The 27,273-nt window shown below is 34.0% G+C and overlaps 7 protein-coding genes across 7 annotated transcripts; 3 read left to right on the plus strand and 4 right to left on the minus strand.

Moving 5' to 3' along the window:
- Positions 1 to 838: 838 nt before the first annotated feature.
- Tsp_11895 (serine/threonine-protein kinase RIO3) lies at positions 839 to 2,911 on the plus strand. Its single transcript, XM_003372180.1, has 6 exons — positions 839 to 1,109; positions 1,195 to 1,480; positions 1,838 to 1,981; positions 2,089 to 2,256; positions 2,320 to 2,479; positions 2,546 to 2,911. Exons 1-6 carry the CDS (start codon positions 839 to 841, stop codon positions 2,909 to 2,911), a joined length of 1,395 nt encoding a protein of 464 aa, XP_003372228.1.
- A 1,805-nt stretch (positions 2,912 to 4,716) lies between these two features.
- On the minus strand, positions 4,717 to 5,526 carry Tsp_11896 (conserved hypothetical protein). The gene is made up of 3 exons (XM_003372181.1): positions 5,512 to 5,526; positions 5,123 to 5,350; positions 4,717 to 5,058 (listed from the first exon to the last, which is right to left on the minus strand). The coding sequence occupies exons 1-3, from the start codon at positions 5,524 to 5,526 to the stop codon at positions 4,717 to 4,719; spliced, it is 585 nt and encodes a 194-aa protein (XP_003372229.1).
- A 1,672-nt stretch (positions 5,527 to 7,198) lies between these two features.
- On the minus strand, positions 7,199 to 8,173 carry Tsp_11897 (conserved hypothetical protein). The gene is made up of 4 exons (XM_003372182.1): positions 8,102 to 8,173; positions 7,598 to 7,702; positions 7,434 to 7,516; positions 7,199 to 7,304 (listed from the first exon to the last, which is right to left on the minus strand). Exons 1-4 carry the CDS (start codon positions 8,171 to 8,173, stop codon positions 7,199 to 7,201), a joined length of 366 nt encoding a protein of 121 aa, XP_003372230.1.
- A 3,720-nt stretch (positions 8,174 to 11,893) lies between these two features.
- On the minus strand, positions 11,894 to 23,100 carry Tsp_11898 (serine/threonine-protein kinase RIO3). Its single transcript, XM_003372183.1, has 22 exons — positions 23,025 to 23,100; positions 22,845 to 22,957; positions 22,519 to 22,779; positions 21,225 to 21,543; positions 20,787 to 20,962; positions 19,763 to 20,381; positions 19,554 to 19,701; positions 19,437 to 19,497; positions 19,084 to 19,371; positions 17,838 to 18,033; positions 15,767 to 15,832; positions 15,599 to 15,681; positions 15,415 to 15,540; positions 14,867 to 14,922; positions 13,403 to 13,436; positions 13,240 to 13,323; positions 13,117 to 13,184; positions 12,821 to 12,889; positions 12,582 to 12,684; positions 12,209 to 12,355; positions 12,078 to 12,160; positions 11,894 to 12,005 (listed from the first exon to the last, which is right to left on the minus strand). The coding sequence occupies exons 1-22, from the start codon at positions 23,098 to 23,100 to the stop codon at positions 11,894 to 11,896; spliced, it is 3,288 nt and encodes a 1,095-aa protein (XP_003372231.1).
- Positions 23,101 to 24,457: 1,357 nt separating this feature from the next.
- Tsp_11899 (conserved hypothetical protein) lies at positions 24,458 to 24,769 on the plus strand. Its single transcript, XM_003372184.1, has one exon. It carries the CDS (start codon positions 24,458 to 24,460, stop codon positions 24,767 to 24,769), a length of 312 nt encoding a protein of 103 aa, XP_003372232.1.
- A 115-nt stretch (positions 24,770 to 24,884) lies between these two features.
- Tsp_11900 (hypothetical protein) lies at positions 24,885 to 25,223 on the plus strand. The gene has a single exon (XM_003372185.1). The coding sequence runs from the start codon at positions 24,885 to 24,887 to the stop codon at positions 25,221 to 25,223; it is 339 nt and encodes a 112-aa protein (XP_003372233.1).
- A 641-nt stretch (positions 25,224 to 25,864) lies between these two features.
- Tsp_11901 (conserved hypothetical protein) lies at positions 25,865 to 26,591 on the minus strand. The gene is given in 4 exon segments (XM_003372186.1): positions 25,865 to 25,964; positions 26,024 to 26,092; positions 26,416 to 26,466; positions 26,479 to 26,591. The coding sequence occupies 4 exon segments, from the start codon at positions 26,589 to 26,591 to the stop codon at positions 25,865 to 25,867; spliced, it is 333 nt and encodes a 110-aa protein (XP_003372234.1).
- Between the last annotated feature and the right edge of the window lie 682 nt (positions 26,592 to 27,273).

Below are 27,273 nucleotides of genomic sequence, written 5' to 3' on the forward strand. Positions count from 1 at the left end.
ACCACGTACGAACCTTTTCTCCCCACAACCTACCGTAGCTTTTCCGATTGTTACAATTCATTTATCGCATTTACCGTTGTAACGAGCCGCTCCCTCGGGAAGGTTCGTTCAATTCCTCCACCGCGCTATTGGCGCATTCGTCGCTAAACGGCGACGGGCCGGTATTGACCGGCGGGTTTCCCTTTCTTTCCGATTCGCGTTTTCTTGATGACATTATAACAATCAAACAACAGTCAGTAAGTATAGTTTTTATTGGCAACTGCGAGCAAGGACCGCCGACGATGTGTTACCGCAAGCTTCTTCGACCCACACACCGACGACCACGCACACGTACACCTACGCCCTACTATACTTTACCTCTGATTTTCAAGTCCAAATCTGCTTACGGTAGCTTCACCTTTTTTCCGCTTCGTTGTTTGGAGAAATAGAGTTGTTAGCTCGGTCCACGTCCGCTACACCGCTATTTATTATAAAAAAATATCCAACTTTACAATATCATGTCTAAAGTGCTTAGATGAAATAAAGTTTGACATATATAAACAAATAATAAATATTTCGTTTAAAAATTAACCAAAATACTCTCGATTGTTTAGCAGCATCCAAATATAGAACTTGATTTGTACTATTCTACAGTACTTTGAATAGTTGTCAATATTTATTTTGAAAAAGTGAAATTTTCTTGCGCTTCACGTTTTTCTATATTTCTGAGGAAGTATGTGAACGTTTGTTATTTTTAATTTTTAATTATGCACTGCCATAGTGACTAGTATGCAGATTCTGTTGTTTTCTGGTGCTTTTTGATTTGGTTTTTTCGCAGGCGTATCATAACATATCAGTAATGCAGAGAAATCCGTGGGGCATCAGCGAACGCAAAGAGCCGTCATGTTCGTTTGCCGAAATTATGGACGAAGAAGTAGCAAGAAAGCTTCAACTAGAGGAACAGTCATCTTCGGATGTGAAAGCAGCTGACGCCGTTGAAGCCGAGCTTTGCGAAGGAGACGACTGCATTGACGACTATACTATTGCGAAGCTGTTGCAGAAAGATTATGATTTGGAAGTTGAGCATACACTTCGCTTGAAAGAGAAGCAGTACAACAAAGATGATAAAGGTTGGTTTGTGAAAATAGAATTATATTTTCTCATTGTTTTTTTTGTAATTCCAACCAATTGTTTGCTGTTATTTTTAAATATTAGTGGGAATTTCACTTGATTTATTGAAACCATCTCGAGAAAAGTATGATTCGGACGAATCTGTTGAAGAAAGAGATGACGAAGAACTTGAATACGTGAATAATAAATTAGATTGTAAAAACAAACATGATTTTATTAATGATAACAAATTGTTTTTGGATTATTTCATTTTGAAGGTTACACAATTCCTGAATTCGGTTCCAAAGGTGTTGTATTTCAAAATGGACGATGTGTTACTAAACATGACAAAGAGATTTGTGGCCGTAAAAATGTTTCAAAATTCATGCAAGTAAGTTTAATAAGTAATAATTTTTTGGAATGATTATAAATATTGTTGTTGTGGTTCCAGTTTCCAGCGGAATTCAACACTGGCGATGCGGCGAAAATCGACTTGAAATTGTCGAATCGTGTGTTCAATCAGCTGAAAGTGCATAGTATAAATATGGCTAAACGACGACACCGTGTGCACGAAAATAAAGAAAAAGCAACGGCGGTGAATGTTCAATGTTTTAACATTTTTAGCTTGTATCTGTCAGCTGGTTAGAAGCGATTTTGTATAGTGTGTATTGTTTCACGTATAGGCAAATATATACACAGAAATACTGCTGATAATGATAGTATTGTTTCTTATTATTGTCTGTTGCAGTGGGGTTTTGTTTCAGGAATTGGCGGTTGATACTACCACTCGAATGATATTATTTAAGATGATTAATGGAAATTTGCTCGAATCAGTGGATGGTCAAGTTGCTACAGGCAAAGAGTCGGTTGTTTTTCATGCAGTAGGCGGAAGGTATGTGTATAGGTTTTTCGAGATGTTGCACTGATGAATGTTTATATATGTATTATTCAGTTCGTTGTTAAATGTTGTAATAAGTAAATTGCCGTGCAATATTTCAGCGATCTGATACAAGAAAAGCAGTGTTCGAATTTTGCTGTTAAAATTTTTAAGACAGCGTTAAACGAATTTCAAAATCGAATTGATTACGTTCAAGAGGATTTTCGTTTCAAAAACACACGAAAAATACTTAAACTATGGGCAGAGAAGGAATATCGCAATTTGAAGAGGTAAATGTATATATATAATAAGTATGTGAAATTGTTGTTTGATTTTTATCATTCTGAATATAGATTGAAAACCAATGGATTACCTTGTCCAGATCCAGTCACTGTGCAAAGTCACGTTCTTGTGATGTCATTTATTGGAGATGAGAAAGTTTCGGCTCCAAAACTGAAAGATGTTCAATTAGATCTAGCTACCTGGGAAGTATTGTATGACGAACTGAAATCGGTAGTTCCCATCTATCAAGGCAAACCATTCGCGCGCGCATGTGCTTCTCCGCTAATATACTTTTAGATCATGAAATCGATGTTTCGAAATTGTCGTCTGGTCCATGCGGATTTGAGTGAATTCAACATATTATATTGGAATGAAAAGCTGTGGATAATTGACGTTGCCCAGGCGACGGATTTGTCGAATCCGCAGTGTTTTTCATATTTGGCACGTGACTGTCGTAATGTGAACAACGTAGGGCGAACGACGTTGCTTTGTTTGGGATTGTACTTTGTCAGTAGATATTTTATTTGTGTAGTTTTTCGCCGAACGTGGGGTTCAGGTATGCAGTGTGCGAGAGCTGTTCAACGAAGTTACCGATTTGAAGTTCACCAACGACTGCACCTTCAACGCCGAAGTGGAAGATCTTGTCAACAGCAGTCGTCCTAAAGTTTACGGAAAGCGCTGTCCGGCTGATTGTTTGCTCGATAGCCAAAATGACCAGGGCGCGTCGGTCAGTGAACGGGATTTCGCTCCGTGATGATTTTATTCATGTGCGGGCTCAAGCTGTTTGCTGGTCTGCTGGTATTGCGGAAGAAACGTGCAACATATTATTATACAGTATGCACAGTGAAAAATTTTGATTGGAAATCAAGTTTGAAAAATAAAACTGACATTACTGTCGTCCAATTGTTGTTGTTTTTGTTGTTGTTTTTCAAAAATTTTTTAATGAATAAAATGAACTTGATTATTTTTCTGCTTTAATATTTTACCCGCACATTGATTGAAACGCAACCGTAGTAAGTAAGTACTTTGCATAAGACGGTGAAATAGAATGCATTCATTATAATCGAAATGTTAAGTTTTGTGTTCAATTTTTTATGATGATGAAAAGTTGGCTAATGCATTCTAGATTAATATATTAATTGAAAAATTGAAATTTATGCGATGCAATATTTTATTTTATTGTGAGAAGTATTAAAAAAAATTAACAGATGAAAAAGAATGTTGTTCGTTATTCATGAAGTTAGTTATTTTAATTTATGAAGTGCTATTGTTATTGTGCGTGTTGAAGATCGATGACTGGGAGAAGGAGAGAATTTTTTGCTGAATGATGACGATAATTAGTACTGTAATTGAAAGAAAAAACTTGAAGTTCAAAATGAATATTTAAAAAGTCAATTTAGCCATTTGTCATTTGTATTGAAAGAAGAGCTGTGGAAAAAGTCTCATTATTAAGGATTAAAAAGAAAATAAAAAATTAATCAAAAATTGAAAGTTCAACAACGCTTGTCTATCTAGTAGCAATAAAACACATGCGTGCATGCATCATGCATTTGCTAACTTGTTATATCTGTTGCACTTGTTGTTTGCTTACGTTTGTTTTCCTTTTTCCATTTGAAAATTTACATATCTGTGCGACTGTAGCAAATAGAATATGATAACATTTGAATTCGGATGGGGAAATTTGCATTTTGAAAATGGAAATGATTTGCACGCACGTTTGTTTTACATAATGAAAAGCAGTATAAGATTTTTTTTTACAAAGATAACGAGTAAATTAATTGAAAAAATTTATTATTATTATTCATTTTCAAATTAAATTTTTCATTTAATATATTGATTTTATTGGAAAAAAAAACAAAAAGTCGATTTGCAAATAGTCAAGTGAGTATAGTGAATGATTGTTGCCAAGAAGAAACCTTTCAAGCATATTAAAGAAGCTAGTTTAAAGAAACCAGTTTACAAAATTACATCATTATGAAGTTTGAAATCCACTACAACCGCCATTATTATTATAAGCAAAGCAAATAGAATTTGCTGCTGCAATATCATCAGTGGAAAAAATGGTTTTTCAAAAGTGCACCGTTTTTTTACAAATATTGTATTTATTATACGAAAAATATGAAAAAAAAGAAAAACATAGAACATAAACATCACAATTGAAATGGCAATGTAAACTAGCAAAAAATAATAAAAGCAAACAAACAGAAAAACAGATATATAAATAGATAGATGGATATTGGACGTGGTGGTTTTTCTTGTAGCAACAGATGCGGTCGGTATACATGTGTGTACAAACAGCGTAGACGTACGCAGTCGTTTGTAGAGTTAGCAGAAGATATAATAAATATATAATAGATGTGAAAAGTTTCAAATTGAACAATTTTGATTGAACAAGTGGAACTTAAATTGAAATCTTAAATGGGAAAAAAAGGGGGGGGGGCGTGGGATTTATTATCCCTTTTCCCCATTCAACATGGACACAGAATTGAACTAAGCGCAAGACCTGATGCGATGAGAGTGTCGAATAAAAGCACAGCAACTCCAGCTACGCAAAGCCATATGGACAGTCCGAGTTCTTTGTCACTGGTGAGATCTTCAATTTGGCCAATTTCTCGATCGTGTGCGATGCATATAATGCCGGTAAGATCCAACACGAAAGCCAACGCCGTCACGTAGGGCAAAGGTTGGGTCATGCATCGTCGACAACATATCCCGTAGTAGGCAATGCAAGACCAAGCGAACGCCACTGCACAAGTTGCGCACGAAAGAAACATCGCCCCTGCACCGAGTTGTTCAGCAAGAGTCAAATCCTTGAAACAATAATAATGAGAATAAGAACAATTAAACCAAATCCCCATATTACGCATCACTTACATCCCAAATTTTTCTGCAGTGATTGAAATCGACCTCATCGCCCAATTTGGTACAATTTAAAAATAGTCCAACCGCATAACCGATACCGTCATCACTGCTTTCCACCCACATCGGTAGCAGCATTCCGCCCATGGTGAAGCCAACTGCCACCAAAAGGCCGAGCATGTAAACAGTCTGCAACACTGTCACGCACATCTCGCTCTTTCCTCTTCTGGTCACTTCAACAGTCTAGAATAGGAACAAAAACAACAATTCATTCATCAGTCGGTCAGTTTTGGAGGGAAAGGGGGTAAATTGGAAAAGTTGTTGTAGAAATTTGCATAGCTGTACCGCGCCGTCGGCTATGTTTGATTGAATTTGAACAAAAACGAAAAACTGTTGCAGCAAACTGAAATCACGACCATTGCAAAGAAAAAAAAAGCAGAGCAATCTGAAAACAATCGTTTGTTGTGTGCTTGTAGAAAGAGCAGAAAAAAGAAGAAGAAGAAGAAGAAACAAAGAAGAAAAAATCAATCCAGAAATAAAAATTAATCGACGAACGAGTCGACACCAGAAGAGAAAAGCTGCCACCAGCTGATGGAAGCTTTTCATGTTGGCTGTATGTCACATGTGATACGTGAAATGAACGAATCGTGACGACCAACTGGTCCATCGATGCCAGTACACCGGTTTTTATTAATGGCAATTCCATCATTCGAAACTGCAAATCAAGCTCATCGACCGTATCAATCGGTATCTACAGTAAACCGACACGGTAATGTCAATGATTTTGGAATAAAATTCGAACAACCAAAAAAGCTCAATACACTGGACTGGCAGGCAAATCGTCTCCAAGAGCATCGACACTGACGCTGAATAAACGATAATGAAATTGAATTTGAACGAAATAATAATAATGGAATAGTATAAAATAATAATAATAATAATTTGAAAAAAGCAATTTTCCATTAGCTACTGCTGCCGAATTATACGCAATGATCCAAGAAAATGGAAAACATTCAAAATAGGAATACTTGCACAATTCGGAAAAGTGAACTTTGAAAATTATCATCTTCCGCTTGCAACATCCCACGAATACCAACGTGGCGGAAGTGTCAAATGTTTACCGATAAGTTAGAAAAGAAAAGAAAAAAAATAAACGAAAATTCAGGTTAAATTCAGGGTTGATTCATCAAACAACAATGGCCTCGTTTGAGAAATTGGGAAATCAATTTTTCAAACTCAACATCATACTGTGGGAAAAGATGTGAATGAAAATTTTTTACAACTGCACAAAACTTCAACAGTATACAATTTTGACCAGGTTGTTTGAACAAATGAAAAAATACCGTTGAACCGTTTGACCAATCAAAAAAACTATTTATTCCCCGTTTGAGATGAATAAGTTAACGTTACAGTTGACCAAAATGAAAAATTATCTGATGGTGTTCTCCTTAAATCTGTCATTATTCACATTAACTTATTTGTATTAAATCGATGAAATACCAAATAAGATTCCAATTCTGTTAATTCATCAAAATCTACTTACTACTAATCACACAATGGGTCATCATCATTTGACAAAATTGAAACTAAACAAAATGCCGCTAACATTACTGTAGTGGTCCAACAACAACAACAACAACAACAATAATAATAATAATAATCAATACAACAGTTATTGGATCTGTAGTTACGAAGATGAAATTGGACATCGCTTTTATCTCTTTAAAAGGTGCATTTCATTCACTAAAAGAGAGATGCATTGGAGCTATTATATATCTGTTCTAGTTATATGGAAATCTTACAATAAGAAAATTTCACTTTGTTTGACAATCAATAGCACACTTATAGAATTATAAAATGTTGATAGATAATTAGTTTCCATTGCAATTATTAATACCGCAAAGCATTTCGTGCCAAATGTTTAACAGGTTTATTCGGTTCAATTTTACACCAACTGAATGAATGAACCGTATTCATTTTTTGAAAACAACTCTTAAAATTTGTTCATAATGTCGTTGTAAAAGTGAAAAGAACAAATTTCCAAAAATTGCTTCAAATCAAATGAATCAAATAGATAAACAATGACAATAGTTATTGTTGAAAAAGGCTTTTCAAATGGTCAAGTAATGCACAGATGTTTGTCGTAGCAGTCGTTTGTGGAAAGAAGTATTGTCGGTAATCGAAAAGTTTCGAAAGGCTAATAAATTGATTATTTTCTATTTTCAAGAAAAGACTAATGCTAATCAAACTGTTAATCCTCAGAGTATATTCGAAGAAAAAAATTCCAAAGCTTTTCAATGCTTACTTCTTCTAAGCTTCAAATAACTGCCCAATCAGCGGCGTAATGTCGATCGATTTGTTGTAGAAATAGTAATCGTTTTTTTTGCCTCTCCATTCGTGCACAGTATACTGATTTTACAAATTTTTAAGCTGTGCAGCAAAGCTACTTATCGTGATAAGTTAAAACGATTACAGTACGATTATAAATACCTTTTTCTTCACTTTGTTATAGAACATAAAATCACAACTACTATTAATCAATGCGGCAACATTTTCTTTCAATAACACTGATTTTTGCAATGGACAAAATTCATTCTTAAAAAAAATTCTTAAACTGCATAATTAGGCTTTAATTTATAGAAATTTCAATTTATTAAGGCTTTGTTGCAAACTTGTTTATCAAATGGAAATTTGCAAATGCTGTTGTTGAATGCACTATTAATTGTTACAAACTTTATTGCAATTCAAAGTGCAATTAGCAAGTAAAGCAAATGGACAACAGATCACTTCATTTCTGCTTAATTAATTGTAACCTTTCAACAGACTAAATGGAACAATTTGAAATAATTAGCTTTGAATTATTATTATTATTATTATAGAAAATTACATTGTAAATAAACAGAAAGGAAAAATAATTTTTTAACATACCGCTGTAGAAAAGCAATCAATATGATAAGTTGAAATAATGACAGCAATATGTGCAGCATGTCATACGTCAAACGATAAATAATCATGCTTTGAAATTCGGTTTTCGATGATATGACAAGTTGCTTTTGGCACAAACATAAAAAGCATCTGATTATCCGATATGCGTGAATAAGCTAACTTTAACTAACTAACTAACTGGCAAAATGCTCCACTATAAACAAATTACGGCTATTGACAAAAAATTCCCTTCACATTCAACACTTGAGCAATTTGCTCAACATCTTCACATTCTTTTTATCAATTTCTTGCATTTTTCTTTGTTATCAAAGAAGCATAGTTCAATTTTTGAAATTTTAACAAAAAAAAAAGATATTTTCACCTACTTACCTACCTACTGCGTGTGGAGGAGCATGACGATTGGAAAATTTTCAATAAGTTCACCTTTTTCAAATTCGAATGGGTCAACGTTTGAAAAAAAAATTCACCCAGAGATATATTATCCAAAGACTAAACTTAATTCAACAAAATGCAAATATATTCTCGTAGTGAAAAGCCCAGAACAGAATACTACACAGTACAATGGTTTTGCTCATTTTTCAACACAACACTTCCTCTGGAAAGATGCTCAAGATGAGAATCACGAAAAAAAGTAAAAAACACAAACAAATTGTTTTTTGAAAAATTACCTTTTTTGCACACGATATGAAGATGAATTTTAATATATATATGTTTTTTTCTTAAATTAATGAATCACAGTTGAATGAAGAATAAGCGCGTCAAACAAGATAATAAACATAAAGCATCACAACCAAGTCGGAGAGTAAACGACATAAAATTTTAAAGTTTCTTTACAATGATATTTTACAAATACTGGGGGGGGGGGGGCAAACAGAAAATTTACACATCCCACAGAGCACATTTTGCAGCAGCAAGCAAGCTGCAAAGTGAGAGCAAACAAACAAAAGCAAACCTGTCGAATAAATCGATCATGTTGTAAATCGATTTGAGCTTGGAAAGTTGGTCATTTTAATGGATTTCAGAAATTATGAAAGGAAATGCTTTTTTACAAATCATACATTCCATCGCACATTCATGATTGTAACCGGAAAAAAGGACAAGCGTTCAATAAATAATACAGCCCAGCAGTACAACATAAATATTAATGTAATGTTAATAAATAATAATAATAATAATAAATTTATTTTCCTCTCCACAATATGCGCTCTTTTATTGTCATTGAAAAGAAAATTGCCTCAATTATATGCACACGAGTGATGGCAGGCATATCGTGGGCATTTTCAAGTGCACACCAAAACTTGACATCACGTCAAAAGTCGCATATCAAAACTGATTGCATATCAGAAAAAAAACATGATCAACTATCAACTAATACAAACTGAAAATAGTGAAAACTTAATGCTCATACCAAACTTGTCCTTCTAGGTCTAAGCTAATTGTTTATCACATTTTCATTAGATAAAAGTTTTAGCTAGAAAAAAAACATACTTTTCTTAATTCCACGTCATATGCTGCTTTCAAATAACCCAAATCACATTATTTGCAACAAGAATATAATTGAATTGTAATTTGAAAAAAAAGTTGTCAACGGATATAATTTACATGCAGAATAAATAATAAGTGGAAAATTTTCCTAGTTAAAAATCAAAGTGATCGATGTTAAAAGTTTCAAAATTACAATTTCAATTTTTGCATTCATTTTTATTATGAAATGTTGAAATTAATTGAATTGATTTATTGAAACAGTGCTAGTAGTAGCTCTGATGACAATCCATAAAAAATTTCAAGTAAGCACAAAACTTGTTCATGTTCAAAAAAACAAACCAGCAGCTTCAGACGCAAACTGCAGAACTACTTACTGATATGATTGATACCTACTTTTCATTTTTATACTATCAAAAAAAAGTAATTTAATAAATAAAAATATTTATTATTTTATTAACTGCTGTTGCAAAGCAAGCATATGCGTTCATATTTACGCGTTTAAGAGAAATTAATTCTTCATTGATTTGAATCGAAAAACAACTTAAAAACATTCAACTTCATTGCAAACTTGCACAATTTATAGAAAATCAGATGAAAACCACTCACCATTCAAATGAAACATTGATTTCATTCATTAGTAATTTTTATTTTTTTTGCTTGAATTATTACTTATGGATTATTATTAATGCCTTTCTCTCAGATAACTGTTCACTTATTTTTGTCTCAATTCAAGCAAAAAAACTGCTAATGAGCTAAAAAGCGCTTTAGCCACAGAACAGAATAAATAATGCAAAATACAAACACACATGAAAACAGACAATAAATTTTCTTTGTCCATTAAAATTGAAAAACTAAATTTGTTTTTAGGCATTAATTTCATAATTCATCAAAGTTGAAATTTTATAAATTAACTACTAATAATAATTCACTTCTGCCGTCTGCTTTAATCACCTATGCAAAATAAAATAACAGAACAAAAGCAAATGATAGGCCTATTTCTTATCAATTCCCCTTTACTCCCTCGTCGATAAATCAACACGCTTCAAAGACCCCACATTTATGAATAAATCAATTTTCCACCAAATTTCTAAACAAAAAGAAATACAGTCTTCAGCTAATCAATCAGTCAATCTCAATCAATGCCTTTTTTTTCTCATTTATCACCATACGGACAAAGGTTTCAGAGAAGAATATTTTCAAGTAAAATCTCGCAAATTACCACCTTCTTGTACAAAGATTATACATTTCATATCTGCATATTGGAAAAGTCTCAATGCGCAAATTGTTGTGCAAAAGTGACATTCAAAATGATACTTTTCTCAAATCATTTTAAACCAGTAATAATGAAAATTAAAAAAAAGAAGAAAAAGGAATTAGAATCCCTTCGACAACTTTTGCTAACGTCAAATAATATATGTACAGCAAACAAAGATTTGCATAACTTACGAATGGAGTTCAAAGGTGTGACTATATGCGATGTGTGCTACTACTGCAACTGCGGTCTGTTCGAACTATTACGAATAATTTGCCCGCAACCTGACCAAATAAATACTTTGAAACGAAAAGCATCTAAATTTGAAAAAAAAATCCATTAACTATATACACATGTGTATGAGAATTTTCAAAAAATATTTCTACAGCTTGAAAAATACAAAAACTTGAAAAAAGAACATAATATATAGATTAAGACATAAAACAACTTAACTAACAAATGAAAAAAGTAAAAACGGACTGCTCTGAATGAGAATGTATGTGTGCAAAGTGTGGCCTGCCTTTTCGTTTATTACGTGTCGTATGCTTTATCAAGGCGTTTTTACTTTTCATCTAAACAAGAAAATCACATCATTCAGTGCAAAAAAGAGATGTACAGAATGTCGCTTGAAAAACACTGAAAAAATTTGCCTTTTCTTGACGAATCACAGCTGAAAAGTACGAAAAAACACCATTTGCCTCACCAATTGGCATTTTCCATTTCCTTTCATTCGACGTCAACAACAACAACTGACAAAATTTTCATTCTGCATTCACAACATTAGCAGCTTATATATATATATATATATATATATATATATATACATATATTTTCAGTGCAACAGAAAATAAATGTGCGCATTCATTCATCATTTTGCACACACAGACTTGCTGTCACACGTTCGTGAATCGGCTAACAATGGCCAAATTAAGTAGACATAAATTAATTAATTAATTAATTAATTGTGAACTGATAAAAAACTAATAAAAAACCAATAGCTGCTATTTGATCAGAGGCAGATGAGCAGAGAGGTTCAACGTCCTTTCAAAACCAACACCAACTGCATGCAGTCAACAGATTCGCCGTTCCCATGCAGCTCGAACTCAACACGTTCTTACAGCAGGATAAACATGGGTAGAATCGCTTAACCAGGTCATCTTGGATCGGCAAGATGGCAAAATTGCCTGAATGGTATATACCAAACTTCCACAAAGGCTGTAAAATAGTAGAATGAATGTGCGGTCTGTTGTTATCAAAATCATCAACCAGCTAACCAACCAAAACTACCTGATGTGAATTCCTACAAAACTTGGCCATGAAAACGCATAATCGCTGGTGCAAACCATTCCAATGTAAGTTATGAAAATGTTCTAAAACAAACATATTATGCAGGTGAAAAATTACAACAATCCACAAACCTTGATTGTACCGATGCAAGATGTGGCCAATGGTGAATTGAAGTGAGTGCACAAAATTGTCGACATGTTCAGCAAATATCCTCCAACACACGAACAGCAAAACAACAACAAAAATACCCAATCTTTCCAAAATTCAAAGTAAATTATCTAAAAAATATGTTCAAAATGATGCTCATTTAAAATTTTACATTCACTTCTACAAACTTCATTCAAATCATCCACCAGCAAACAATAACAAAGCAGAATCGGCAAGGAACATACGGCGTTGTAGAAGAGCATGTCGTTTTTCGGTAAATTCTAAATGAGAACCGTTTCTGCACAAAACTGATCAACATAAACCCAAATCGTACATCATCATCATCATCATACATACAACATTGTTCATCTTCTCTTTGGCACATATGGTGTTGGCTGCAGTCATGAGATCATTGAACAGAACGTATCCACAGCCGATGATATCAATATAAATATCATTTCTGAAATTGAAAATAAAAAATTCACAATTTCTTCACAGCACTACTTACTAAACAATAGCATACTATTGATGCAAAACGACAATTCAAAAAGCACGTATTATTGATTGCAATAGAAAAAAATGAACATAAATCTTACACAGCAGCAACAATTGCACCAAGAATCATCAAAAAAATGGCCAGCTTAACCGATCTGTTGAAGCGATAGCTGAAAAAGAGGAGAAAAAAATAACCCAATCAGCAACAATTAACAACAGTAAAATAGTAGAGCATTTTAATATTGGAAAATAAGAAATGGATTTGAACCCTAGAAAAATGAATTCGCCAATCATGGTAAATAGCAGAGCAAAACGACGCATCACGACAAACATCGGAAGACTTAAATGGAAAATTAGCATATTAAAAGTGTGAATGAAAAATTAACATCTGATTTACTTCAACGTTTTCGTGCTTCCCAGACCAGACAGCAAATTGAGCAAGTATATCAATGGAAGAGGAAAAAGCTGAATAAATTATCCAAATTAATTAACTAAATAATTAATTAGTACAAAAAATCACCTTCTTCAGTGAACCAAAAGACAAGTGTCCATTTTTACGACGAAATGCATTCCACAGACAAACAATCGACACCGTGCCGGCGAGCTAAAATTCCAACAGCATTAATTATTGCATAGTTCATTGGTTTTTTTTCTTTGTTGAAGCATAAAATTGTTAAACCCACCTGACCAAGCCCGACAAATGTCAACGAAGGAAAGCTAAATTGAAAGCATGTAGAAAAAATGCAGTAAATAATTTTTGAAAAAAAAAATCATTTTCTTTTCCATACCGATAATTTGTCAAGATGAATTTATTTACGAAAACAATCAAGCTAGAAGTGGTACCAAAAAATAATGCAGTCAATAACTGATAAAAACGTTGATCCGGCTGAGATGTCAGGCTGCCAGGCAAAGAAGTCATGTAGCTAATAGAATTCATTAATTTAAAAAAAAATTTAACAAGCAAAAAAATATATAAGTAAAAAATAAATTTGTATGCACACACACACAGACGACACACATCAGTATAGAAGTTTGTGTGGTGTGCGTAAACAATATTGCATATATAAAGCATCGTACAGAAGGACATGAAGATGATGAATGAAAAATATTTTACTGGATAATTTTTTTTGAAACAATTAATCAATTTCTGATATTTTTAAAGAACAATTTTCCTTAATAATCAATCAATCAATCAATAATTCATTCAAGATTTGCGTAGATTTCAAAACAGCAATATGAAATAATAATAACAGAAAAATCAAAATTCTAAATATTCACAAAAATACTACGTCTTAATACACAACACCTTGTAAAAAAAGAAATAAAAAAACTCTATGGTAGCATAATAAAAATGCTATGCTAAAAACAAAAAAGAAAATATTAAAATGATAATCAAGTTCTTCATTACCGTTAAAAGAACTACTGTAAATAATACGAGTGCTCTCTTGGCTTCAATTTGCAAGCTGTTTAAAAGAAGCTCGAGGGTAAATGTTTTTTTTTTCATTCAAGCAGCACTATTATAATCGGTTTTCGTTTAATATTGTGTTGGTGCATACTGAAAAATGTAATATTAAAAAGAAAATCAACAATTAATTTTTTCAAAATCAATTCAAAGCAGCATTGCACAGTCAGAAAAAAAAATCACCAGCTAATATTTCATTTTAAAAAGCATCATTTAAAAAAAATTAAAAATTATTCATACCAATCAATGGAGCATCCTTTCTCTAAAGCCAATCAACAAAATATGCAATGCTGTTTCTTTTCACAGAGCAGCGGGGTAGATAGGAATTAAGGAAAATGCAAAAATAAAGCTGATGAAACAAATCGTGTGTTAATGTGCGATTAAAAAAACTTTCAACATTTTCAAAGTGGATAAACTGCTAAAAATAATGATAATCATTGAAAAAGCAAATAATAAGTTCTGTTTAAAAAACTAATAAATAAATTTAAAAAAAAACAACAAATATATATATATATGTATGTATATATGTGAGGGGAAAATTTGCACAGGTTAAAAAGTTAACAATTTATACCCCAAATCAACGACTGATCTAATTCAAACTGAAATTCATTAAGCGACATCAATAAATGGGTTAAAAACATTCTGTGCTGAGGAATTCTGAAGAAGCTCGTCTCGTCGTACATACTGGTAGTGATCGAAGACCGTGCCATCAACGATATAACAGATGGCAACAGATGATCCCTGAAAAATTACAAATAAACATCGACTGATTAATACGAAATAAACAATCGAAATTTCCCCCTCTTATTTTTTTTTGTTTGCTTGCTTGCTTGTTTTTTTTTAAATTTAAATAAATATTTGATTCTTCAATTCAAAAAACCTCAGTGCAACGAGGATGAAAATCTTGAATTTTCCCTCCTTTCCAACGCCAGTGTTGCCGTTGATCTTTTCTACCAATTTTCTCAAATAAATTAGCAAAAATCCATCATCACCGGCAACCGTGGCTTGATTCTTCGATACACTCAAAAACCAAGCGTCGTATTTGTCTTCAAAATACAAAAAAGTAAAATATAATAAAATAAAATTATGAAATTGAAAATTTACCCTGACGAAACGATTTCTTCTTGCTAAATTCTGCACAACAGCTGGCAAATTTTTCTACAAAAAATTTGCATTTTATGTAAAAAAAATATTATTACAATAATAAAAGTGAATCATTTATTATTTACCAACAAAATCCCAAGCAAAATAAGATTGACGAAATAAACGAGGTGCTCCTCTGTAGCCAAGCAAAAATGCTTCATTCAAACAACTGACAAGACCTTTCTCTCCGCACAGCAGATGCGTTAAAACATTACGCTAGAAATAAAAATACAATTTGAATAAAATCTTAATAAAAAAAAGAAATTCAGTATACTTCAGCGTCTGGTCGATAAAAATATTTTACAATATTATTGACCGCATCACCGAGCTGATGTTGGATCTGCTGAAGACGGCGTTCTGGAAAATTGTTAAAAAAACATTTTCATCAACAACAATAACGACGACGATGAAAGCAACACGTGGCAAATGCAATATTTCTTACTTGGATGATCGTGAGATGGAGTACGTCTTGAACTGGACGATCGACTTCTAGTCGGTGATCTATTACCTTCAAAATGGACCATATAACATAACAAATAGCTTCTCTTAATGATAATTTTTCAACTGAATTCATATTCATTCATCAACTATATGTACAAGCCTATTTAACATTTAGCAGCCCCCGTCATCACAATTATTAGATCCGTAGAGTTATTGGGATAGAATTTGGAGAAGAACAGAAATATATGGATGCTAGACGGATTCTAGAAAAGAAAAAACAGTTATCCGCTGAGAGAACCACTGGAAATCTTCTACCTGGTAGTGAAACCTCAAAAAATGTTCATGTTGAGAAAAAAATGAGCCAGAAGTAATTGGGAAATCGATCCAATCTGGTGGATCACAACCACTTCGGACAAAAACTAACAACGGAAAAGTACCCAAACCGCACAACGTACTTGCCAAAAGTCAAAGTGGACAAAGAATATCGTAAAATAAACGGCATTTGAACCAACAGATATTTTTACCCGAATTAACAGCAGTAAGTGGAAGTGGTTCAGCGCTGAAAAATCGTTCCAAACTATCGTCACCGACACCACGCCCAAACCAACGTCCGCAGGAAAATCTGAAAAACAGAACAAAAAAAATATATATATATATATACAGACGGAATATTTGTTCGAAAATAAAAAGACAATTTACTTATACGAACGACCAGTAATTTGATCTGTAACAATCGCATATTCGAGATACCATTTCACGGTCGACTGGGCCGAAGCAGACACATCATTGCCAATATGCAACGTCGAAAGGACACCGAGATTTTTGTGCTAAATGAATCAATTACACATCATTGCAATTTTGCTGCACATCCGGTACACTTTTTCACCTCAAAAGTAAAGCTGGATGCATTTTTTGGAACAGCTATAACACCAGTTTGGTGCAAACTGCCGGCCAATCGGATCCATATTGACGGTTGTCCGCCTGCAGTGAACGAAAATCGACCAGATACGTAGGCCAAATTTACCTGATACGTAATTTCTGCAAAACAGAAAAAAAATGTCTCTCTCGAAAATTGAAAACAATTCAATTTTTGATTATTTTACAAAAGAGCAAAAAAAAGTTAATTTATTAAAAGCATACAACTATTATTATTATTATTAAAATTCCAAATAGAAAATAGAATTGTGGAAATTTTTTGGTGGTTCATGTTGTTGTTGTTGTTAACTCACTGGTTTGTCGAAATGTATTTGTAAAGCAGTGAAAATCAGCGGCATTCAAGGATAAAATGTGATACAAAAATTGTTCCCGTTCGTCGTCGTGCATCAAAAACGCGTACTGCTTGTACCAAGATCTGAAAAGCATATCGACAATGAAAAAAAATAAATAAATAAATAAACAAGTGGTGGTGGTTGAATAGAAAAAGCATCATCCGATGTTGGAATAATACTTGAGCAGTTCTTTGCTTTCGAGCAAAGTTTTCAAATGTTTGCAAAGCAATTTCCGTTCCAAAGCTAACCGGATGAACGCTCTGGCGTAGCCGATTTCAGTTTTGATGTCGGTCATTTTGAGAACATTGCTCAAATCGTATTCCAAATGGTTCGGCAATGCCCGCATCAATTGTACAGATTCGGGACTCCTGGGTCTGCTGCTGCTGCTGCTACTGCTGCTTCTCTGTGGTTCCACGGACGATGATCGCACATGGTCCGCCGAACCGCCAACGCCGGTAGTCGACGGTCCACTCGACGACCAAGTAGCCAAATCTGGACAAATCAAAGCATTTCACAAGACAACAAATTGAACAACAATGAAAATCCATCAAAAGCATTGCCGTGCTTTTTGCATGCAAAATTACGAAAAGCAACAATTATTTATCGTCCAACATTTTCCACCACTAACACTACAGCGAACAACAACGAAAAAATTTATGCATTTACCAAATTCCCATCAACCACTGATTATTTATTATTTTATTACAAAATAATTTCCATCGTATTTGGTAAAAAGTAAAAAAAGCAAAATAAATATTGCAACTGAAGAAATTGCACAGATTTTGATAAAATCGACCACCTTACCGCCAGCGTTCACGTCCACATCACACTGACAGACAACATTTGGAATATTGTCAACACTGCTTTGTAATTTGAAATAAAAAAAATTAGCCGCACGCAACAAATTGTTCGACCAATGTTTCTGATCGGCGTCCAATTTATTGTGCACGCTTTGCAAATAACCGATTATTGACTGCGGACTAGAAGATCCTGCAAGCAACTGACAACAATATCCAACAACAACAACAACAAACAAACAAACAGTACAATTCACATATGATAATATTATTAAATTTAATTTAATTTAACCTAATTTAATTTATTCATTTCAAGCAAATCAAGCAAACAGGCAAGCAAAGTAGTAGTATAAAAGAGCAGAACAACTGCGCATACTTTCCAATCTTCGTCGCAAAAGGATCAGCGCTACAGCTGCAATGAAACACAAGCTATATATAATGCTGTGAGAAGAAACAAAAAGAAAACAACTTTTTTTTCTTTCTAATTAGCAAGAAATTAAAATCAAAAAAAATAAAAGAATCTACCACACCAGTCGTGTTAAAAAAATCTACCACTCAGCACTAAAAAGTATCATCTCATTTGGTGATTAATGAAATCTGGATGAATCGATTTCCATTTATTCAATCACTAGAAAATTATTTGTTCAAATATAATTTCATTTAAATATGAACAACAAATAATTAATGATCATTATAAAATTGTATTTGTAAAATTTTCAACTCGATTTTTTCCACTACTGATTGTTGAAAAATAATTGATTTTTTGATTTTTCACAACTGTTAATTCAATATTCCATTAAACTATAACTTTTGTGTTTTAAAATTTATCACACGATAATATGATTTGTTTCTTTTTTTTCTTTTGCAAAAATAAAACTTTTCATCTTATTATTATTATTAAAATATACATATTGATTGGATAAAATAAAAAATTGAAAAATATACAACTAACTACCAGTTCAACCAATCAATCAATCAAAGCCGCCTACACTAACTAAAATTGTCGTTTTGCGCATTCAATTTATGCACAAAGTGTTGGTTAAGTACAAAGAAAAAAGAAAATATATAAATAATTAATTGCATAAATTTTCTTACCCGGTGTCAATCGATTACGCATTCCAGAACTATCTTTATCGTTGAATTTGTCCAAATTTTGAAATGCCAACAAATAGGACCACAAAGCTGATTTACCCTGAACAAATAAATATAAATTTTAAAATAATTTTTAAAAAATGTCAAATTTTTTAAGTTACTTTTTTACGTTTACAACCGTGGTGCCATATTCGTTCGATCATATCGCAAAGACTGGTCACTAGTGTGTTCTCTTCGACACCACCGATGCCGGAATTGTCGTGACCAAGTTGTACAGCCTCTTTGCCGAGCTTTTCGAGCAGAAGACGTTTGGTTTTCGTCTTGGCCAACAGGAGCAATTTTTCGACAACTTTTGAATTTTTCTGAGTAAAATCGTCAACTTTCAATTCAACACCAGGATGAATAATAATTTGATAAGCTGGATCTGAAGAATCGGTACGTTGAGAAATCTACAAACAACAGTAAAAATCAATTTCAAAAAATGCCATTATTCTCATTATTAGAGGTCACTTACACCAATATCGTTAGCAATAAAATGCCTGTATCGTTGTTTCCAAGGATTTTTATTCTGTTGTCTGAAATTCAAATAAATTCAAATTCAAATTCGAATTCGAATAAAATTCACCAATACCTAGGTTGAGGTTCGAGCAAATCAGCATTAAGTAGTGGAAATGTACCAGGTTCGGCAAGGGAAAAGCACTGATTTTTCGAATTGGTCAACAAATGCGGTGCCGGTATAACGTAATCGACATTCCGTTCACGATTTTCAATTTCCATATCTGTAAAAACAACGATTATAAAAGCAAATTTGAAAAAAAAAACCAAAAAAGAAAAAACAACCAGCTAGCAGAAGATGGGGATCGAATTCACAGTTCGGAGTTCGAACGATAGTATCGTCATTTTTTCGCCTATAATCGGCCAAACAGTTGTCGAAAAGTTTGACAAATGGATCCGGTTGATCCCATTCGGCCAAGATTTTAGCGTCGATAAAGCTGGTGAACATTTGAGTTTCTAAAAATGCCGCCAAAAATGGCATCCTCGACTGGGGTTGGTCGGATAAAAAGGTCGATTTGTCGAAATTTTGCATCGAATCTCGACTACTGACAAAACTATCCCGGTCGGGACAACAGTTGACGATGAAATGATCATAAGAATACATAGTTGACATGAAACGATTCAAAAATACCGCCCGAATTAAACTGTTCAATTTCATATGGTCGAAATAATACCGACAACTGGGTGACAATTGATACAGACTAGTGGATACGAGTTCTTTTTTCACCAAATCCAACGAAATATCCACGTGCACTTTTCTGGCTATGGCGGTCAATTTGGCCAACGATTCACTTTCGTTCAACACGTTCAACGGTAGAGCAATGTGCTGTTCGGACGCAGGATCGCCCCTACTATCACGCACGTACAAACTGTCGTCGTCGAAACTGCGTGATATACGTTTCAACTGAAACTTACTTTACTTGTATGTAAAGAATACAATTTAAACCAACAATTAATTAATTAATTAATTATTCAATTACCGCCGATGTTGAAGATGATGATAATGTCGATGATGTTGTCGTTGGTATTGTTGCGGTCGATGTTGTGAATGACGACGAAGATTCGGACCGATGATCAGTAGTGTGCTCTGAAATGGACAAATTACGACCAGTGTGTCCATTCCAAATTTCCACACTGAGATGCAATTGTTGAATCAATTCAGCTCGATCCGGCAACATTGGCACACCTTCTGGCAAGACGACATGCTTATTGTCGATATCGACAACGCAAACGTTCAACTAAAATAATAATAATAATAATAAATATTATTATTTGTACAACTTTAAACAAAAAAAGAATTTTTGTCTACTTCGAAAATATTTTCCGGTATTGTCTCTTCGTACCACAAGCCCATGATGAATGGAAGAGGAGCTTCCAAAAAAACAAACTGAGAACAAGGCAAAATTGGTACGTAGACATGCTGCCATCGAAATGGAAAAAGTAATATTTGAAATGTTTCGGCAAAAAGCATCAATAAGTATAATTCTGAAACAAAATTTAAAAAAAATCCATCATCACAAATTCAAAATTATTATATACGAAGTGAAAAATACCTTTAGAGCAAAACAAAACCTGACGTTCCAAAAGTACGCACGTATAAATTTTCACAAACAATTCAACTGTTATTATTGAAAGTGCGTTGCCAATGGGATAGTCGAAAAAAGGCAACTCTTTCGTGCCTTAAAATAGAAAAAAATATATATATACATATTAAATTTTCAAAATTCCAAATATTATCATTTTTTACTTGGGCACTGGAAAACAATATCTCGATCCAAGAGCGTCAACTTCAAACTCAGACCGGGAGGAGGTAGTGGCAATTCATACAAAAGCCAGTACACGTACGACTCGAGTGGTAGTTGGAGTTCAGATTCCTTGGTCAGACTGTAGATGGCAGTTAGCAACGATTCGCAGGCACTTACAACAGGCAATTTTGTTATCAAAGCGATACATTTGCAAACGTAAAGTTTGTCGTGGTTGGAATCGTAAAACGAATAACGCTTTTTCGAGCTCGATTTACCTCGACGAGGAAGTGTATGTGCGCTGTTACCGCCGGCATTTTCTTCCTAAACAACCACAACAAATTCGAAATAAAATAAAAATTAAACACCTTTGCCACATTTGTTTTGCAAATGTTTCACGCAACAACTAATTTTTCATACAATCGTCGAAATAACAAAGTTAACTGTACCACTTAAAAAAATGTACAACTTACAAAACACATCTTTTTTCCATCTCCACTAAATGTAAACTATTCTATACTGTATTCAAGAAAAATCAAATCAAATCAATATGCACTTCACTACCATCACGTTACATGATACAAAAATGCAAAGCAAAAAACTCATAATAAAATATTTTAAATTAAATTCATTAAAAAACCAACCCGTATTCTTCAACAAAAAAAACGGCCATTTTTTCACACTATCAGCATAAAACAAACTACAGCCAATACAGTAACACTGAAGAAAACTAAGATTAAAATTGTCAAAAACAACACTCGACGAATACTTTGAAATTACCTATTCAAAAACTTTATTTTTCACGCAAATACGTAAAATGTGAAAATATTTTATTTTTTTTAAATATATTATAGAAAAATCAGCAAAAACAAATAAATCTACTAAAAGTTCGTCTACGATGCTAGAAGAGATGATTGATTAGTTTCCGAGAAACAAATTCAACACAATACCGATGCGAAAATTAGCGCCAACCAACCCAGCTGTCTCTATTTAAATGAGCATTTGCAAAGCTTAAACGTCTGAAACTCTGTTGCATGGAACAATTTTAAAAGCTTCACATCAAGTATCGACTGAACACCCCTGTGCACTGATCAATAATAAACAGAAGTGATCATCATTGAATTGCATAAAAACATCAATTAATCGAATAAGAAACACACAGATAAATAAATGAACTGCTTATTACAACTGAAAACAGAGAATCCAAAGAATGTTACATGATAAAAGAAAAAAAAAGAATCATCCGCCATTTGTAAAACCCTGACGTAAAACTGATTGCACAATTAGAAAAAAAATTACCATCAATTTGGCACGAGACGGAGTGTCCTCCACGTTGGCTGTTGAATCGGACGCTTTTCCTGCCGTCAGTTCTCTAAGGTAGGTGTTGTGCAATGCTTGCATCTTTTGCATCACTTTCTCGTCCTTCACTTTCTCGTAAAATGTTAACGCACATCCGTCCAACCGTGACCCGTCCATGCGAATGCAAACAAACGTGTGAAAGCTCGGCTTGTTCGTCAAATTTTTCTGCGTGCAAAACCGAAGACCCCGAGGTAAACATAACTTAAAAACATTAATGACAACAACAGCGACAAGCAAATCCAAAAAATACATGTTCATTTATTTACCGACAGTATTTCTTGGGCAAATGGCCGATCCGGGCGATGCTTCGGATAGTGTGCAAGTACAGCTGGAAGGTAAGACCGATCTAAAGGAGGTTTGCTCGAAATGGAACAATCATCTGAAAATGCAAAATAAACAAAATGATCATCACCAAGCAAAAATTTAAAAAAGACAGTGAAACCCACTCAGTCGTTCTTCTACAAGCTCTTGGTCGACATTCAGGCCACAGATTGAAAAATAGTCGACAAAATTGGCGTCCATTTTCCACTGGTTACATGCCGCGGCAAAATTCCCACGTACGTTAGATTGGAAAGCAACGCGAACAAATTCATCAGCCCAGAAACGGGCCGACACACCACCGCAACGTGCTAGGCAAGAAAAGCAAACTCACAGGAAAATTTCAACAAGCTAAATTCCAAAACATGACGTCAACGTTTCCGGAAGGCGACGATGCATCGTTGAAATAGCAATGCCTGATCAACGATTAAAACAGGATTCAATCGACTAAATTGCGCAGTTTCAAACATGAATCATATCTAAATGAAATATCGTCAAACGCACACTCAATAATCACTAACCATGTTTACGAGAATTACATTCCGACAAATACCAATAATTATCTACTGTAGACAATTAAGTACAAAATCAAAACTTGTAATATGAATTCGATAAACTGTAAATGTATATCCCATACAGCATACGAAAAATATTACAAGACAAGGTAAACGTAATGTGCATGCAAAGTCAAACATACAGCAGAAGTTGATCATTTGAAAAAATTTAAACAAAAAACAATCAATATGAAATTATTTATTCAATAAATTTAATAGTTTCAGGTAGAAACATTAATTTGGCATTTTTATTTCATTTCATGAAATAAATGAAAAAAATAAAACAACTACGCTATAGCTTATATTAGTAAAAACGCCAAACGTGATTCGAATACAGTATTTTATTTTTAAAATTGAACTTGCAAATCAACCATTACAGTATAGTAGTTGTTTATTGTCGTAGTAGCTTTAGTATCCCGTGCGTGGACGTTCGGATGGGATCCTATGTTATGTAGACGTGTGTTGCCGATTGTCTCTGCACTGTAGGTCATTCGTTTATTGGTGTTATCGAATGAAATAATTTATCGATACCAATTGATCGATGTGCAGAACCCAGTTCCATTCGCTGATCTACAGAGAATGTGATTTCTGTTCTTCGTGAAACGAGAGAACCGATATGAGTCAAAGAACTTGGTCAACGACGATCAACTGATCATTCATTACAGCAGCGAAATAGAAGATTTTGAAAGAAATTTCGTGCCACGGGCCGGCAACCACGACTGACTTATAGAACGAAGGTGGAAAATTCGAAGACGAAACCCATCACTGCAACGATTCAATAAGAAAGTTGGATATTCTCTGGTTCTCTAGAGATATTTCTAAATAGGAATGGGGCGCTTCCTAACAACTGAAGAATGCAAATGCCAAATACAGCCGTCGCATAGAACAGAAAAAGCCATTCAAAGTCGTGATGCGCACCTGAACCGCAGACTCGTCGAGGTCGTACCAATTCAGCATGTATCTGAATTTCTGAGACGATCTGATACGAGCTGGAAAACATCCTAACGATGTTTATCTGGGTGTTGTGCTACATCGGCAGAGAACTTTATGCGGAACGACATATCTGTTATTCTACTGGCTCACCGCTGGTTATGCGCTATACAGAGATCTATCAAACAGATTGCCAAAATTACCAATCCCATACTAGAAGTCTCCGTACATCCAATATACATTACATTTGCGCCTGTCAGCAAGGCCCTACGGAACTAGGAGTAGGAGAATGGCACGTCAAATCAAGCAGCGTCAGAATGGAAGAGTTTTCAGGCGCTAACGTCCATTTGAAGAAAATCGTTAAAATGTTGAAATACAAAGAACCGTAGCGATTCACTCACTACGTTGAGGGCATGGTGAAGAAGTAAGGATCTATGGAGGAAAATATGGTTTCAAAACCATTGCAGAAAACTCTTGTGCATCGAATGAACATGACACGATTGAATGAAGAGTTACCGATTAGTGGAAACAAATTTCACTGCCACACAGAACACATATTTGTTCTCTAAGCAGATCTGTTGTGGACAGCTTACTAGTTTGGAGGACAGTTCACCACGCAACGACGCGATAGAGACGTGTGTTGGCGATTGGATGTATCTCTTCATACGTGAATACGCTGAAGTGAAGATTTCTCTTCCTAGTTCAATGAAAGAGAAAACCTATCAATCTCAGAACCAAAGGGTCAGTCAACTTGCTGCCAAACAACGACGTGTTTGCGATTTACCTGAGCATCGAATTGGAAGGATCTCTGGCAATATATTTGCTGTGTTGCAAATGCTTTAATGATGTGTTGTTTCTGTGATTATCTGTGTTGATTGTCTGTTGTTTCTTCTAAGATTTGTTAAAATCAGTTGTCGATTAATAAACTGTTTACTACTGGATTATAAATTGTTTTGAATTTATTGGATAATGTAAAAAGACGCTTACCAATCCGTTCTCATAATTTGAAAATTTCCCTTGCAAAACGATGAAACTACTGTGAGCGATAGAAGTTCTTGCTGAGACCCAGTACTGTGAATAACTAATCAAAAGTGAAGGTGACTTCAATCGCTGGAAAGTTTTGATTTAGACAATTAGCAACTGCTAATGTGTTTTCATTTTTCACTTTTATATTTATTTTTGAAGCAAAGCAATAGCATAAGTTTGTTGTTGATAATTTTCATTACTTTACATCTTGACTTAGGCGTCGTGGTAGCTTCCAGTTTTGCTGCTAGTTCGATTTCTCGTAGTGAGTCTATTGCATGGCCTGTATTCTGTGCCTTACGAGATATAACAACAGTCACAACTCCACTATGACAGTTTTACTCAATCTAGACCACTTTATTCAAGCAGACGGTGGCTAGAACGCAATTCCTTTGTTTCGCAACAAGTGGAATACAGCTCATACAGAAGAAACAAAATTCTTTTCAAATGGTTCAGTGTACTCAATATACAGCAGACGGGTTGCCATTCCAATGAGCAGCAGAGTCTGTCAGTTGTTCGTGTTTCTCCACCAAACTAATGGTCGACTGGATGTCTGATCTTCTCTGTTTATTTTACAAATTTAATCAATAAAATAACTATCTCTGTAATTTACAATATACCTGGTTGCATGTCCCATACTGTTGTTGTTACGGATGAACGAAATGATTTTGTTTATAGCGTTCGATAATCTGCAAATGTGCTAAACGTATATCAAATTAAGCAAAGCCATTCAGCGAGTGTAGTTTAAAAATTTAGTATATAACTTTGTTGCATTTTATAATCTGTTTCTGTTTTTCTTGCATCTACGCTTATAAATTAATATAAGCATTATGTTTAAAAATTAAACTTAATTTTAATTGTTACTGTACTTTTCTACAGTATGAAATGTTTGAGGACGAAGCGAACTTTGTTGTTTTAGTATATTTACTTGTTTTTTCGCTTTGTAATTAACAATTTGTTAATTTTAATGTTATATTTTTGAAATTATTCGCATTTCAGCTTTTTATGGAACCTGTAACTTTTGTTGAAGAAGAATTGTTCGATCGGAATGATGAAGACGGACCTGTAGAATTACCGATAATTCGAAAAAGTCGCCGTTCTCAGAAAGTTGATATCAACAACGTACCATTGATTAAGAGAAGGGATCCTCGGTTTGATCCGAACTGTGGCGTTTACAACCGTGCCCATTTTAAGCAACAGTACGGTTTCGTGGATGAATTAAGAGAACGTGATTTGAAAATGCTTGGAAAATTGTTGAAAAGATGCCAAAGTTCAGAAGAAAAGTTGCGCCTCAGTCGTGAATACAATCGATTGAAAAGTCAGATATGTTCGGAGAAAGATTTGGAAGAAAGACGAAAATTAATCTCTCTAGAGCGAAAGAAAGTACTGGATGCCTTGAATAAAGGAAAAAGGCCTTATTTTTTGAAGAAGTCAGTACTTAAATTGAAAATTGCAAATGAAAAGCAGAAAAAGCTTGCCGCAGAGGGAAAACTGGCAGCTTATGAACAGCGCAAAGAACGAAAATTAGCAAAGAAGCCACGTCCTTTCATTGTATGAAAACAGCAAATTCGTTGGTAATTTTCTTGAATTGTTGAACTGAAAAACACTACTTTCGTGCATTGTTTCGTGTCAGATTACAATTTTTCAAAATTAAATCACTCGTGGCAATATAAAGAAGTTGAATATTTTAACTACAGAATATATATATATATATATATACGTGGGTGTGTGAGTGTATCTATATACATGTGTCTGGGGTGCATGCTTGTGTTTGTAAGGGGGTAAATGGAGAATACTGAAAATAACTTAAAATAGTCGTAAATGATAAGCATATAAATAATAAATGTCAGATTTATCATTTCCGTGATGT

Source organism: Trichinella spiralis (assembly GCF_000181795.1).
Source record: "Trichinella spiralis strain ISS 195 chromosome Unknown Scfld9, whole genome shotgun sequence".
Taxonomy (NCBI): Eukaryota; Metazoa; Nematoda; class Enoplea; order Trichinellida; family Trichinellidae; genus Trichinella; species Trichinella spiralis.

Excerpts from the sequence above, each read along its gene's own strand:
- Tsp_11895 (XM_003372180.1), top strand. The coding sequence starts at position 839 with ATGCAGAGAAATCCGTGGGGCATCAGCGAACGCAAAGAGCCGTCATGT. Across the intron at positions 1,481-1,837 it reads ATGTTTCAAAATTCATGCAA|TGGGGTTTTGTTTCAGGAAT; the intron begins GTAAGTTTAATA and ends TGTCTGTTGCAG. Across the intron at positions 1,982-2,088 it reads TTTCATGCAGTAGGCGGAAG|CGATCTGATACAAGAAAAGC; the intron begins GTATGTGTATAG and ends GCAATATTTCAG.
- Tsp_11896 (XM_003372181.1), bottom strand. Across the intron at positions 5,059-5,122 it reads ACTGCAGAAAAATTTGGGAT|GATTTGACTCTTGCTGAACA; the intron begins GTAAGTGATGCG and ends TATTGTTTCAAG.
- Tsp_11897 (XM_003372182.1), bottom strand. The coding sequence starts at position 8,173 with ATGTTTGTGCCAAAAGCAACTTGTCATATCATCGAAAACCGAATTTCA. Across the intron at positions 7,703-8,101 it reads ATGATTATTTATCGTTTGAC|AATGAATTTTGTCCATTGCA; the intron begins GTATGACATGCT and ends ATTTTTTTTAAG. Across the intron at positions 7,517-7,597 it reads ATAACAAAGTGAAGAAAAAG|TATACTGTGCACGAATGGAG; the intron begins GTATTTATAATC and ends TTGTAAAATCAG.
- Tsp_11898 (XM_003372183.1), bottom strand. The coding sequence starts at position 23,100 with ATGGACGCCAATTTTGTCGACTATTTTTCAATCTGTGGCCTGAATGTC. Across the intron at positions 13,437-14,866 it reads ACGGTCTTCGATCACTACCA|CTTTCCTTCGTTGACATTTG; the intron begins GTATGTACGACG and ends CTTTCAATTTAG. Across the intron at positions 12,006-12,077 it reads TTTGTAGGAATTCACATCAG|CCTTTGTGGAAGTTTGGTAT; the intron begins GTAGTTTTGGTT and ends ACTATTTTACAG.
- Tsp_11899 (XM_003372184.1), top strand. The coding sequence starts at position 24,458 with ATGTTTATCTGGGTGTTGTGCTACATCGGCAGAGAACTTTATGCGGAA.
- Tsp_11900 (XM_003372185.1), top strand. The coding sequence starts at position 24,885 with ATGAAGAGTTACCGATTAGTGGAAACAAATTTCACTGCCACACAGAAC.
- Tsp_11901 (XM_003372186.1), bottom strand. The coding sequence starts at position 26,591 with ATGGGCACGGTTGTAAACGCCACAGTTCGGATCAAACCGAGGATCCCT. Across the intron at positions 26,093-26,415 it reads TTCTTCAACAAAAGTTACAG|ATTATCGAACGCTATAAACA; the intron begins GTTCCATAAAAA and ends GCACATTTGCAG. Across the intron at positions 25,965-26,023 it reads AGTATGGGACATGCAACCAG|AAGATCAGACATCCAGTCGA; the intron begins GTATATTGTAAA and ends AAATAAACAGAG.